Here is a 14,546-nt window from a genome sequence, read left to right on the forward strand (position 1 = left end):
GAGGGTAGGCCACCCAACACTGGGACCAACATCCCTGACCACAGTCCGGACCTCGTAGAGGCCGCGGTCCTGGTCGTTGCAGCCGCCGTCGCCGTGCGCAGCTCCACCTGGAGCGAGGGCGTGCTCGGCTGCCCACTGCGCCATCCGCTCTTGCGCCACTTTGGCGCGGTCTGCGTCGGCGCCGTCGTCCGCAGGCGCGGAGTCGACGCGGAGTCGACGCGGAGTGCCTTGGCATCCGCCGTAGCCTCATGTGCTGCCTCCGCTGCTGCTGCTGCTTCTACCTCTGCTCTGGCTGCTGCCAGCTCCGCTGCAGCCAGCCTCGACACCCTTGCTGCCGCAGCAGCTGCTGCTACAGCTGCTCGCTCACGCTCCTCTGCCACGGCGCGCTCGGCCTCCTGCCGGCGCCGTATGCTCGAGGTAGCCGTGTGCTGAGAGCGACCTGCAGACATGGCTCGCTGCAGGGGGGCTGTTGCGTGAAGAGGAGGCTGTTGCTGACGAGCTGCTGCTGCTTGACAGTCCGGAGGGAGGGAGGTAACTAGGGGCAGTCGGAGCAGCTGCTGCTACCGGCTTAGGCTGCTCAGCTCCCGGTGAGAGAGGTGAGCAGGAAATGCTCAGTGTACAAGATAACGAGGCTCTGATACCACTTGTTAGATCTTTCAGCCTGAGCATTGATAGTTGTGGATGACACTAGGAGAGTTGGGACAATTTTCGTTGGTTTATTTCTCACACAAATGCCATGCTAACCTGAGGGGTTGGGGATACATATTTATAGGCTGCTAGCCAGCCAAGCATATGCTAAGATGCTGCTAAGATGCTAGTCTAAGATGCTATCCTAACTGCCAGTCCTTGATGGTCAAAGATTCTATCCTAACAGCCACAAGGACCATGTGCTGCAGCCCCACAAAGGACTATGTGCTGCAGCCCCACAAAGACCATAGTACATAGACTTATCCATCAGAGGCTAGGGTTCTACCAGGTCTCGGACGTAGGTTGTAGGGGTGGAAGTGCGGGCTGCGAGGTTGGGGACGCCGGCGCCGGCGGTTGGGCGCCGTCGCGGCGTGAGAGAGAGTGGCGGCTAGGGTTTGGGGCTCTCTCAGGAGACGACAACAGAATATACTGTTTATTGTCTGCTTAATATCGAAGGGGTGCATGTGGTTATATAGGAGGACAGCCTCCACTAAACCCTAGATAACTTGGACTCTAACTTGGACTCTAATATAACTTGGACTCTAAGATAGGTAAGATAACTTGGGCTAAGCCCGTAATTAACCCTGCCCATTGGGCCTCCTCCGTTGGTACGTTGTACCGGTCATAACATCTCTCCCCGCCTTCTCAAACAGCTCGTCCTCGAGTTGAACATCTGGAAACTGCTGGCGGAAATCGTCGAGCTTCTCCCAAGTCGCTTCCTCCTCTGGCAGGCCGGTCCACTGTACCAAGACATGCCAGACGCCGCGACGCTGCTGCGCCTGCAGCACCTTTGCCACCTGTGCGGAAGCTGGAAGGAGGCGGCCATCCGAAGTAGGAGGAAGGGCCGGCGTCGCTGCAGGAGGGTCCCCGCGGTAGGCCTTCAGTAAGCCGACATGGAAGACGCCGTGGAGGCGAGAACCAGCTGGCAGCTCCAAGCGGTATGCGAGTGTGCCGACACGCTCCAGCACATGAAAGGGACCGGCGTAGCGAGGTCCCAATTTGCACTTGGAGCGCGGGTCCAGAGACTGCGTGGTCCTGTGGAGGAGGCGCAGCCACACCCAATCGCCCACCGCGAACTCCGCCTCGCGATGATGAGCATCGTAGTACTTCCGAGCCAGCTGCTGTGCTTGGAGAAGACGCTGGCGTGCCTCAGCCAGAATGTCGTCGCGGGTGCGGAGTAAGTCGCCCGCCGTCTCGGACCGAGCCGTCCCAAGCTCGTAAGGGAGCATCGTCGGAGGTGGGCGCCCGTAGACCACCTCGAAAGGCGTGGTGCGCAGGGCGGAGTGATAGGAGGTGTTGTAGCAGTACTCCGCCCACGCCAACCAGTCCACCCAAGCTCGTGGACGATCACCAGTAACACAGCGCAGGTACATGGCGATCACCTTGTTGACCACCTCGGATTGGCCGTCTGTCTAAGGGTGGAACGCCGTGCTCATGCGGAGCTTCACGCCCGCCAATCGAAAGAGATCCCGCCAGACATGTCCCGTGAACACGGGATCACGATCGCTGACGATGGACGAGGAAAACCGTGGAGGCAAACGATGCCGTCGAAGAAGGCCCGCGCCACGGAGGCGGCTGTATATGGATGACCCAGGGCGATGAAGTGCGCGTACTTGGAGAAGCGGTCAACCACCATGAGGATGACGGACTTGCCGCCCACCTTGGGAAGGCCCTCGATGAAGTCCATGGAAATATCCGCCCACACCTGGGAGGGTACGTCCAGCGGCTGCAGTAGACCCGCGGGTCGTAGTGTCTCCATCTTGTTCCGCTGGCACGTCACGCACGACCGCACCCAGTCGCGGACCATCGCGCCATCACCGGGGATGTAAAAATCAGCACGGAGACGATGGAGAGTCTTCTGCATGACCTCGTGCCCTGCAGAGTGCGCCAAGGTCAGGACCTAGTGGCGCAGGTCGCCATGGTCGGGCACGAAGATGCGGCGGCCATGTAGGAGCAGCCCCTCGTCCAAGCGCCAGGGCGCGTCCAGCTCGCCGGCGTCAAGGCGCTGGCGCAGCCCCTGGGCGTCCACGGCCGTCGAAGTTGCCCGGCGAATGTCGTCGATGAAGGCGAAAGATGGCCCGGAGCGAATGCACATGATAGTGCCAGCCATGGCGACGTCGTCCGCGACATCCTCAGTGTCGCGGCGGGACAAGGCGTCGGCGACCGTGTTGAGACTGCCGGGGCGGTACTCAACAGTGAAGTTGAAGCCAAAGAGCTTGCTGATCCACTGGTGTTGCGGAACTATGGAGAGGCGCTGGTTCAGCAAGAACTTGAGGCTGTAGTGGTCCGTGCGCACACGGAATGACCGGCCCCAAAGATAAGGCCGCCAGTGGCGCACCGCCTGAACCAGCCCAATAAGCTCGCGCTCGTAGGCCGCGAGCTTGTGATGGCGAGCGGCGAAGGGGCGGCTGAAGAAGGCGAGCGGTCCCTCGCCCTGGTGGAGGACGGCGCCGAAGCCGATGCCAGAGGCGTCGCAGTCCACCATGAACGGCATATCAAAGTCCGGCATCTGGAGGACGGGTCCCGTCGTGAGCGCCCGCTGGAGAGCCTCGAATGCCGTAGTCGCCTCCTCGTCCCAGGAGAAGGCATCGCGTCGAAGGAGACGCGTCAGTGGCACGGCGATGAGGTCGAAGTCCCGGATGTACTTCCGGTAGTAGCCGGCGACGCCCAAGAAGCCGCGGAGCGCCTGCGGTGACCGCGGGATCGGCCACGCGGCGACGGCGGCGACCTTGTCCGCGTCCATCGCTACCCCGTCCACCGAGATGACGTGCCCCAGGTACGCGACGGAGGTCGTGCCGAACGAGCACTTCGAGCGCTTGAGGTGAAGACGATGCGCTCGAAGCTCGTTGAAGATGATGGCCACGTGTTATAGGTGCTCCGCCCAAGATGCACTGTAAATGAGAATGTCATCAAAGAAAACAAGCACAAAGCGGCGCAAGTATGGGTTGAGCACGTCGTTCATCAGGGCCTGGAAGGTCGCCGGCGCGTTGGAGAGGCCCAACGGCATCACCAGGAACTCGAAGTGGCCATGGTGAGTGCGGAACGCCGTCTTCTCGATGTCGTCAGGGTGCATGCGCACCTGATGGTAGCCCGAGCGAAGGTCGAGCTTGGTGAAGAAGCGCGCTCCGTGTAGCTCGTCCAAGAGCTCATCCACGACGGGAATGGGGAACTTGTCCTTGGACGTCAGGGCGTTGAGGGGGCGGTAGTCGATGCAGAAGCGCCATGTGCCGTCGGGCTTGCGCACAAGGAGCACCGGGGCGGAGAACGGCGATGTCGAAATCCGGATGATGCCCTGCGCGAGCATGACCGCCACCTGACGCTCGAGCTCGTCTTTCTGCAGCTGAGGGTACCGGTACGGATGCACGGCTACAGGTGCCGTGTCCGGCAGCAGGTGGATGCGGTGGTCACAGGGCCGCGCGGGAGGGAGGCCTTGTGGCTCGTCGAAGATGTCGCTGTGCTGCTGCAGGAGGTCGGCCAGGAGGGAATGCGCCTCGTCCAATGCGGCCGCCATCAACTGGAGCTGTGGAGTCACGGCGCCGGAGCCGCCGATGCCTGTCCACTGAACGCAACGGCCGCCGTCGCGCCAGAAGATGAGGGACAGCACATCGAGGTCCCAAAGGATGGGGCCGAGAGTGGACAGGAAGTCGATGCCGAGGATGAAGTCGTACCAACCCAGGTCGATGCCGACGCAGTCGATGGAGAACGGCTCGTCGCCGATGAGGACGGGAACCTGTCGCGCCATCCCCTGGCAAGCAAGGCGGTCCCCGTTGGCGACGGTGACGCTGAACTTCTCCGAGCCCGCCGGTTAGAGTGCGAGGCGGCGCATGGCGTCCCCGGATAGGAAATTGTGCGTCGAACCCATGTCCACGAGCGCGGTGAGACGCTCCCCGTTGATCGTCACCGGAAGCAGCATCGTCTTTGCCGTCTTGATGCCAGCCATGGCATGAAGGGAGACGACGAAGGCGGTCGCGTCGACCGGCCCGTAGGTCGTGACGCCGGCCTCGGAGAGTGTGGTGGCGTCGAGCTCCGCGGTGAGGGCCTCCACCTCCGCGTCGTCGACGGTCTCCAAGTAGAACAGGCGGGCGCACGTATGACCCGGCGCATACGGCTCGTCGCAGTTGAAGCACAGGCCCTTGCGGCGGCGGTCGAGCTGCTCGGCCGACGTCAAGCGTCGGAAGGTGCATGTCGGCGCGGGGGCAGCCGCAGTAGCGGCCGGCAGGGCGGGGCGTGTCGGGGTGGCGGCCGCTGGGGCGGGTCGGGTCGGGGGACGCGTGCCGCGGCCCGGGAACGCCTGCTGCAGGGCGTTGGCGCGCTGCTCGTACGCGCGTGCGTAATACATGGCCGTCTGCAGGTCCTGGGGGTCGCGCATCTCGACATCGATGCGGATGTGGTCGGGAAGGCCGCTGACGAAGAGCTCGGCGCGTTGGCGAGCCGTGACGTCAGGCGCATGGCAGGCCAATGTCTGGAAGCGGTCGGCGAAGTCCTGCACCGAGGTGGTGAAGGGTTGGCGGCCGAGCTCGGCCAAGCGGCTCCCACGTATGGGGGGGCCGAACCGGAGGAGACACAGGTCGCGAAAGCGCTCCCACGGAGGCATCCCGCCCTCATCCTGCTCGAGGGCGTAGTACCAAGTCTGGGCGGCGCCACGGAGGTGGTAGGAGGCGATCCACGTGCGGTCGGACGCCATGGTCCGCTGCCCCCTGAAAAACTGGTCGCACTGATTGAGCCAGTTCAGGGGGTCGACGGTGCCGTCGTAGCTGGCGAACTCCAGCTTGGTGAAGCGGGGTGGCTGCTGCACGTGTGGCGAGGCCGCGTAGGTGCCCTCGTGACGACCCAGCGCGGCGGAAGGAGAGTGCTGCGGCACCACGGAGCTCCCGGCGTACGGATCAATGTACCCGCCGACCCCCCCCCCCCCCCGAAGGTGGGGCGGGTGGCTGCAACACCGTCGGCTGTAGTGGCGCCGTCGTGTCAATCCACGTCGGTAGCGGGGACGGCGACAGCGGCCACCGGACCTGGGTGATCGGCAGGCCCTGGGGCGCGACAGTGGGCGGGGCGGTGGCGCGAAGGGCGCCGCCGGCAGAGGCGGTGGTGGCGGGGTTGCGTACGAAGCCTGGAGGAAAGTCCGGAGGTTCGAGACCGCCAGGTTGAGGTCGCGGATCGCCGAGGACATCTCCGCCGGGGAGAGGACGGGGGCGGGTTCGACCGCCAGGGCCGCGGGACCGGAGGCGGCCGGACCTGAGGTGGCCGGCGGCGGCGAGTGGTGCGGCGGCGGCGGCTGCTGCGAGGTGGCGTGGAAGGCGGTGGTGGCGGCGGCGGTGGTGGTGGGAAGGTCCGACAAACTCATCGAACCCAAGCTACCTGATACCAAATTGGTAGAGGCTAGGGTTCTACCAGGTCTCGGACGTAGGTTGTAGGGGTGGAAGTGCGTGCTGCGAGGTTGGGGACGCCGGCGCCGGCGGTTGGGCGCCGTCGCGGCGTGAGAGAGAGAGAGAGAGAGAGAGAGAGAGAGAGAGAGGCGGCTAGGGTTTGGGGCTCTCGTCTCGTGAGGGAGACGACAACAGAATATACTGTTTATTGTCTGCTTAATATCGAAGGGGTACATGTGTTTATATAGGAGGACAGCCTCCACTAAACCCTAGATAACTTGGACTCTAACTTGGACTCTAATATAACTTGGACTCTAAGATAGGTAAGATAACTTGGGCTAAGCCCGTAATTAACCCTGCCCATTGGGCCTCCTCCGTTGGTACGTTGTACCGGTCATAACAAAAGGCCCAACCTTATCCAGCCACGGGGAATTCAACTAATCCCTCCGTTTCTAAATATAAGGGTTTTTAGAGATTTCAATACGGCCTATATACAGATGTATATAGGCATATTTTAGAGTGTAGATTCACTCATTTTTTTCGTATGTAGTCTATATTGGAATCTCTAAAAAGCCTTATATTTAGGAACGGGGGGGAGTACTTTCTAAGTTTCTATAACTATGTTCACTTTCATTTGACTTCAAATGATTTATATGGAAATACTATTCACATGTTAGCCTCAGTCCAGAACAGAACGAAGCACCGAGCACGGAAAACATGGTCGATGATTTCGTTGAAACCATAATCACACAAATAATATGCAAGAGCTGCAGTGTGACTGTACAAGTCTGGAATGGGCAGCCATGAATAAAGGTGAAGAGGGGCATCTATGCATAGTTTGTTGATATGCCCACAGTTCAGGTGAGCTCACCAACCTGATGAAGGAAAGGCTCAAATGTGTCGCGTGCTTTTGCCACAGCAATTACACAAGCAGTCCTAGCAAAACAATATCAAAAGTGAATAAATATACTATATAAGTACAACAGAAGCATTTCTAACATGTGGAAAGAGAATACCTGGAGTAATTCGTCCCATCATGAATATCTTCAACACCACAAGCGTTGACTATTTCCTCCCTAGTAATCGGGGGGCACTTAATACTTCCAACAACCAGACGAAATTCAGCCATTGCCCGATGGTATTGTGCACCACCGTAAAGACGCATTCCAGCATTCTGAGAACCAAAACGTGGTATGCATTTTGCATTACAAAAATACATATCAAAGACTCCAGTAGTTATAAGAGCACAGTCATGGTATATAGGTATACATTACATGACGGACTGCGTTTGAGCTTTCAAGACAAAATGTGGTTATCTTTTCTCCACGAGAAATTTTTGGGGGATTAAAGGGTTGGAAAGAAGTTATGAAGTCAAGCGAGTCCACAGCAACCCCCCGTAAACAAATCATCTATTTAACCTCCTAAAATGGACTCGACAACTATAGCTAAAAGGAAAATATAGGCCACTGAGACAGAATGAGTCAGCTTGCTCCCCACTGAATGAATTCCGACGCTACACATGAGAAGAACGTCATCCCAGCCTCGAGTAGCGCGAATACCAGGAGGATGGTGGGAGGGGCTTGGAGGTTCAGAAACGATGAAACTTGAGAGGGTGGAGGGAAGGGTTCAACATGGTTTATGGCTGCTGATTCAGTCAAGTTGGGGTTGGGAGGTAGAGCGAGAGGAGAGGGAGAACGATGCGGAGCATCCCATGGACACCACCATGAACCCATCATCCAACCCTCAAGCTCCATGTGGTCTAATGACAAGGGCTCGTGTGCGCGCTATCGACACCGAGGTGACTTCCTACATGAGCTTCCTATACTTGCATATGAGACATCGTTGCTACCTTACTCAGGAACCCTATACATACTTAGGTGTGATGGAAACAAGCCTGGAGAAGTGAGGAACGAAGGCCAAGCCATGGAGGAGAAAAAAAGGACTCAAGAAGGAAGCAAGAAGTCCCCAAAGAGCTCATCCTGCTGAGAACCGTCTTTGATGCCCAACTTGCAAGACCTATCTAGACCACATCGGATGAACCTGGCAAAATGTTTGTCTTTTAGTCTGACATGTTGGATAGTCCGACTTGATGTCGGACTTTCCCAGGCTCTCTGGATCAGGTCAAATATTACGTCGGACATGGGGTCAGAAAGTCCGACAAGTCAGACTATCCGACTTTGCCTGCAAGCACGAGATTCAGGCCCAGACATTAACCCTCCCTTCTTCATCCCCTTCCGTCCCTAGACTATATATACCGTACTCCTCCTCATTTATCGGGTTAGCAAATAAAAAAGGCAGCCCGGTGCACGTAGCTCCCGCTTGCGCAGGGTCCGGGGAAAGGTCCGACAACTTTGGGTCTATTGTACGCAGCCTTTCCCTACATTTCTGTAAGAGGCTGTTTCCAGGACTTGAATCCATGACCTCATGATCACAAGGCAGCAGCTTTACCACTGCGCCAAGGCTCCCCTTCTTTGGAGATCAAGACCTCCAATTTGGAGAAGAATCCTCTTGGATTATCAAGACCTCCACATCCTTCTGATTGGGGAAGATTGGGAAAGAACTATCTCTCAAGACTTCCGATTCCTCTTGGATTTGGGGACGAACTCCTACCCTAGTTATCTTTTACCTTGTTGATGTTTGGATCTTGAGATGTATCCTTGTTTGTCCTTGTGATTTGAGTACTTGTGTATGAATCCTTGTCCATGTGAGTGATTTCCTCTTGAGTGTTGTGCTTTTTTCGAGAAAGCGCAAAAAGCCTTTGCGTTTCATTGTATTGAAAAGAAGGGGGGGGGGGTGTTACATCCTCCTAAGAGGCTAGTACAGCAGTGTTACATGAGGATTAGGCTAGTACAACAGCGTTACATGAGGATTAGGCTAGTACAACAGCGTTACATGAGGATGTGGGCAAGACTACCCTGAGCCCTTTGGCCCCGGCTCTTGCCCAACATCTGGTCTCATCCTTGATCCTGTCCATGAGCTCATCGAGCGATGGTGTTACATGGTCAAAAACACACGCGTTTCTATGCTTCCAAATCATCCAGGGTACCAGTAGTGCGGCCGACATCAGCGCCTTGCGAAGCGATAGTGGCGTGGCATCCCTCGCCCTCAGCCACCAGTCCTGGAGTGAGGCGTCGTGTTCTGGCGACGGGGCCGGCAGGCGCAACCAAGATAAAGATAGGGTCTCGTGCCAGGCCTGCCTCACGAAAGGGCATGTAAGCAGCAGATGCCGGATGGTTTCCGGCTCTTGGTCGCATAGAAGGCATCGAGGGTGATGATGAAGGCCGCGGCGAGCGAGCCGCTCAGCTGTCCAGCAGCGGTCCTGGTTAGTGAGCCAGTGAAAGAACTTCACTTTCGGCGGCGCCCAGCCCTTCCAAATAAGCTTCCAGGAGCGGCATGTCATCGATCCGTGGAAGGTGGCCCGGTAGTAGGACCTCGCCGAGTAGACGCCATTGGTCGTCCAGTTCCAGACGAGCTTGTCCGGCTCGGTGGACAGTGTTGTGTGCGTCACAAGCTGCCACGTCCGCAGGTACTGCCCAATCTCTTGCAGGCCTACAACTCCGCGGATGTCACGTGCCCAAGCGTTGCCATCGATGCCCTCCGCCACCGTCCGCGCTTTTCTTCTGTTTTTGGGGACGCATAGGTAGAGCAGGGGCGCGAGCTCGCGAATGGACTGATCGCGAAGCCAGCGGTAGCGGTCTTCCCAGAATAGGGCTGTCAAACCGTTCCCGACCACCATGGATGTAGAGGCGTAGAAGAGGCCGCGCTCCTCAGGTGTGAACTGCAGGTCGAAGCCCTGCCAGGCACGGTCGGTGTCCGTCCTCGATAGCCAAAGCCATCGGAGTCTGAGGGCGAGCCCCGTGCGCTCAAGGTCTCGGACGCCCAGCCCGCCATATTCGATCGGCCGGCAGACCGTGCGCCAGTTCACGTGACAGTGTCCTCCATGGGCGACCTCTCGGCCAGCCCAAAGAAAACCACACTGGATCTTCTCGAGTTGCTTCAGGGTTTTCTTCGGGGGCGCAGGGGCGAGCATCTGATGTATGGGGATCGCACTGAGCACTGACTTAACAAGCGCCAGCCGCCCGGCCTTGTTCATTAGCCAGGCTTTCCACGACGGGAGGCGCCCAGCCACGGCGTCGACAAGCGGCAGCATCTGTGCCGCTGAGGGCCGGCGCGTGGTAAGCGGGATGCCCAAGTAAGTGATGGGCAGGTCCGCCGTCTGGCATCCGAGAGCCTCCAACAGATTGGCGCTGGACTCGTATCCGTGCAGTGTCATGGCTGAACTCTTGCCGTAGTTGACCTGTAGTCCTGATGCCGTCCCGAAGATACCCAGGATGCTCTTCACGGCGAGAACCTCATCCATCTCGGCGTGGCAGAACAGCATCACATCGTCGGCGTATAGGGATATGGCTGGGATGTTGCGGCGTGGGTGAAGGCGCCGAAGGATGCCGGTCTGGAGTGCCCGATGCATGAGGCGAGCAAGCGTGTCGACAACCAAGACGAATAACTGGGGGGATGTGGAGTCGCCTTGGCGCAGCCCGCGGCGATGCCATATCGGGGGTCCGGACACTCCATTGAGCAAGACACGGGTGCTGGCCGAAGATAAGAATATGGCCAGCCATTCCCTAAATCTGTCCCCAAACCCATACTGGCGCAGAACCTCAAAGAGGAAAGGCCATGATATGGAGTCAAAGGCCCGCGTGAGGTCGAGCTTGAGCATGATGCGCGGCGCGCCCAGGTGGTGAAGCAAACTTAGGGATTGTCGGACGAGGACGAAGTTGTCGTGAAGCGTGCGTCCGCCGATGAAGGCGTTCTGGTTGCGGCTCACCAGGTTGTCGAGCTTTGGAGCGATGCGCAATGACAGGACCTTCGCGAAGATCTTGGCCACGATGTGGATCGGGCATATCGGCCGGTAGTCGCCGAGCTTGTGGGCGTCCGCGCGCTTTGGCAGCAGGGTTAGCAGGGCTTGGTTGAGCTTGCTGAATCCTCGCCCGCGCAACGAATAGAGCAGCTCAAAGGCGTCGATGATGTCCTACCTGATCATGCTCTAGCAGGCACGCAGGAATTCGGCGATGAACCCATCCGGACCTGGCGCCTTGTGCGCGGGCATGCGTCTGACCGCTGCCCATATCTCCTCGGGGATGAATGGCGCCTCCAGGTTGTCCAGGTCACCGGGCGTGATGAGATGCTCGAGGTCGAGCGTGTGAACCCGGTCAGCGGCTGTGCCCAGCAGCCCGTCAAAGTGCGCAAATGCCGCATGAGCCATCTCCTCGTGATCACAGAGCACTTGCCCGTCCACAAGCAGGTTGTGCACTCGGTTCTTCTGCCGGCGATACGAGCATTGCCTGTGGAAGAAGCTCAAGCGAGTGTCACCGTCCGCGAGGAAAGATATGCGAGCGCGCTGCCGGGCAATTGTGCGCTCAAGCGAAGCCATGCCAAGGTACGCCATCTTTAGCTGCTTGTGCAGCCAGTCTTCCGGCGGGGTGAGCTAGCGGCACTCAAGCGCTTGGTCGAAGCGGGAGATCAGCTCGCGAGAGATGGCCAGTTTGTCCTGGATGTTGCCCGTGGACTTGGCGCTCCAGCTAGTGAGGGCACGGGCCGTGGCTTGCAGGCGCCTAACCAGCCGCCGGAAGGGATCATGATCGTGCACCGAGCTCCAGGCCGTGGCGACTGTGTCGTGGAAGCCATCGAGGCGCGGCCAGTAATCCTCGAAGCGGAAGCGCTTGTGGGCCGCGGGCATTGGAGAGCAATCCAACAGCAGCGGGCAATGATCGGATACGACAGACGCAAGGCAGCGTAGATGACATTCACCATGGTAGTCCTCCCACTCCGCGGTGCTTGATCATCGTGTTCTTAGTGTTTCACCTCAAATCGACCTCTAATTCGTGATTACCCCGTATCATTTGGTATCATGAGCAAGGTTGCCACGAATTGGAGCCCTCCCCACCCCCTCATATTTCTAGCCTAATTTTGTTTTGTTCTTGCCAATTTCGAAAAACCACGTAAATAGCCTCGCTCAATTTCGAGATATTAGTCTACTGAGATTTCGTTGGATTTGATCCATGGATCCAGTGTTATATGAGTCGATCTACCTTTGATTTGCGTCCACTTGGCCAATTTTGCCCCCAATTTTTCTTTTTCCTACTTCCAATTTTTTGAGTTCACTCTCGAGTTGACCCACACCTGCTTGGGCAAAGTCAGACTATCCGACATAGGATCAAATGGTCCAACTTTTTATCTGACTGTGTATCCGACTTTGTCCAACAGCCCACATCTCCGGCATCTTCACCAGCTTTGAGCTAGGACTTCATCCACAAGATCGACAAGTACCACTACAACGCCTTCATTGACCAACAAGCTCACCCTCGACGACGATCCATCCATCCTTTTGATACCGACACCGGAAGCAAGGCCGGTCCCTTCCGATTTTTTCAAGGTAGAGGTGTCGATGAAGTATAACAATCGGTCACACAAACTTTACCTTCATTGTCATTACCCTTATGAGCCATCCATTCCTTTGCGAAAACCTTGATCCTATGCTCATCGAGTATTGTCGGGCATCGATCACTTGTCTTCCTTAGTCACCTCGATCTCATTGATCTTTCGGTACCTTGTGAGGTTTGTTTTGGACCCTCGCATTATCTTGATAGCTATACTCTTGTGATTTCGATGTTGGCTCAAAGAGAAAATGCAAAAGCAAGAAAAAGAAATATCAAATAAATTGTATGCAAAAAGGTGCAAAGAACAAAAAAAAACGAGTGCCAAGGATACTTATAGGAAAACTTCAAAATTTGATAGTAGTAGAGTGGTAGTCAAGTGATCGAATCCTTGCCCTTCACGTGCAATCGAGCAAGCGTCTCTTCTCGAGTTTGTGCAACACGAGCTTAGTCTTCGCTAGGTTAATTTGGTATGCTTATTTACTTGGTTGCACAAGCCCCATCATCTTCGTGCGTGCACTTTTTTTATTTTTGCCTCTCTATCCTTACAATTGAGATCCCTTGCATGGCATTTTGAGTTCATTGTGGTTCACTTCCAACTTTTACAAAATCTTGAATTCAGCTTGCTTGATTTCATGCCACCAATCCCTACCAAGCTTCACTATAAACCTTTGTGTGTAGGTGTGAGATTGGACAAGGGTGAATACCAAGTTATTTACTTTGCATTGACATGTGTGACATCGTGTGATCCTTCACCAACATAAAAAAGAGGTAACTTTGATATTGTCCATCCCCATTCCTACTCACATTTTGCCGAATATGATGGATAGGGAAGGTACTTCTTGTCTGATTTTCGACGACCAAGAGGGCCAACAGGACTTCCTCACTGAGTCTCACCACTTCAAGACTCCAAAGAGCTATGAATGATGCAAATATCATCTTAAATGAGCGCATCGAGAACCTCTTCGTTGACATGCGCCAATCCAATGTCCGCATGAGGGACCACCTCGCCGCCAAGATGGACGTGCAAATGGACCGCATTCAAGAGACGCTCAACAATCGCAAATCGTCTTCATCTTCAAGATGGAACTCAAGTGCAAGTACCTCCGGGATACCATCCGGCGCAAGTACCACCGCTCTCGACACCACCACCATCATGAAGAACAAGAGCATCAACGGCCGCCACAACCTCAGTGGCAATGGCCTTCGAAACCGCATTCTTGACCGTGAGCACCGAGAACGACAAGCTAAAGATGAACGTGCAACAATGAGCGCCACCATCAAGATGAAGAAGACGAGTGCAATGTTCATCGCCAAGATGAAGCTCGCCGTCAAGAGCAAGCACATGAAGCCCTCCGTGCACAACAACACATTTATGAAGAACATGCAAGGCAAGCACGAGTGGCAAGACAAGAAGACGAGGCTCGCATGGAACAATGTAATGAAATGTGCCGCATAGCAAATGCACCTCGCATTGCTCGCCAAGAACAAGACGAAGAGCGAGTCACCAACCGACACCCTCCACCAGAAGAACAAAGGCGACTCCACAACAATCAAGAGGGCGAAGAACGTTTCGGTAAGCTCGAGTTCACAATGCCAGAGTTCTCTGGCGGCACTGACCCCGAAGAATATCTTTCTTGGCCACTCAAGGTGGACAAGATCTTCTATGTCACAACTTCAGCAGTTGAAGTAAATGGCGATGGCCTCACTCGAGTTTGATGAGTATGTTCTCATATGGTGGGAACAAGTTATTGAAGGTTATTGAACGTCGACAAGAGCAAGTAGAACCTCCCATCACTACTTAGGATGCTATGAAACAAGTCATGAGGGCAAGATTTTTGCTCACACGCTGTACTCGCAATCTCTTCAAGAATCTCCAAATTATTGAGCAAGGCACCAAGTCTCTCAAAGAATAGTACAAGGAGATAAAAATCATGATGATCCGAGCCAATATGAAGGAGTCTAGTGAGCAAACCATGGCTCGTTTTCTCAATGGACTCAACCACCCCATCAAGCGGAATGCAGATTTCCAACCATACAACAACACGCTAGAGTTGGTCCA

General features: G+C 56.2%; 1 protein-coding gene across 1 annotated transcript in view; it reads right to left on the reverse strand.

Moving 5' to 3' along the window:
- The window catches only part of LOC123399756 (dynamin-like protein ARC5), a 58,694-nt gene that overhangs the window by 6,515 nt on the left and 37,633 nt on the right, over nucleotides 1-14,546 (reverse strand). Inside the window, exons 10-11 of the mRNA XM_045094138.1 lie at nucleotides 7,067-7,224; nucleotides 6,926-6,986 (exon numbers count right to left, since the gene is read on the reverse strand). Of these exons, the coding sequence (XP_044950073.1) occupies nucleotides 6,926-6,986; nucleotides 7,067-7,224 (219 nt within the window). The remainder of the gene's footprint in view (nucleotides 1-6,925; nucleotides 6,987-7,066; nucleotides 7,225-14,546) is intronic.

Source organism: Hordeum vulgare, chromosome 5H, assembly GCF_904849725.1.
Source record: "Hordeum vulgare subsp. vulgare chromosome 5H, MorexV3_pseudomolecules_assembly, whole genome shotgun sequence".
Taxonomy (NCBI): Eukaryota; Viridiplantae; Streptophyta; class Magnoliopsida; order Poales; family Poaceae; genus Hordeum; species Hordeum vulgare.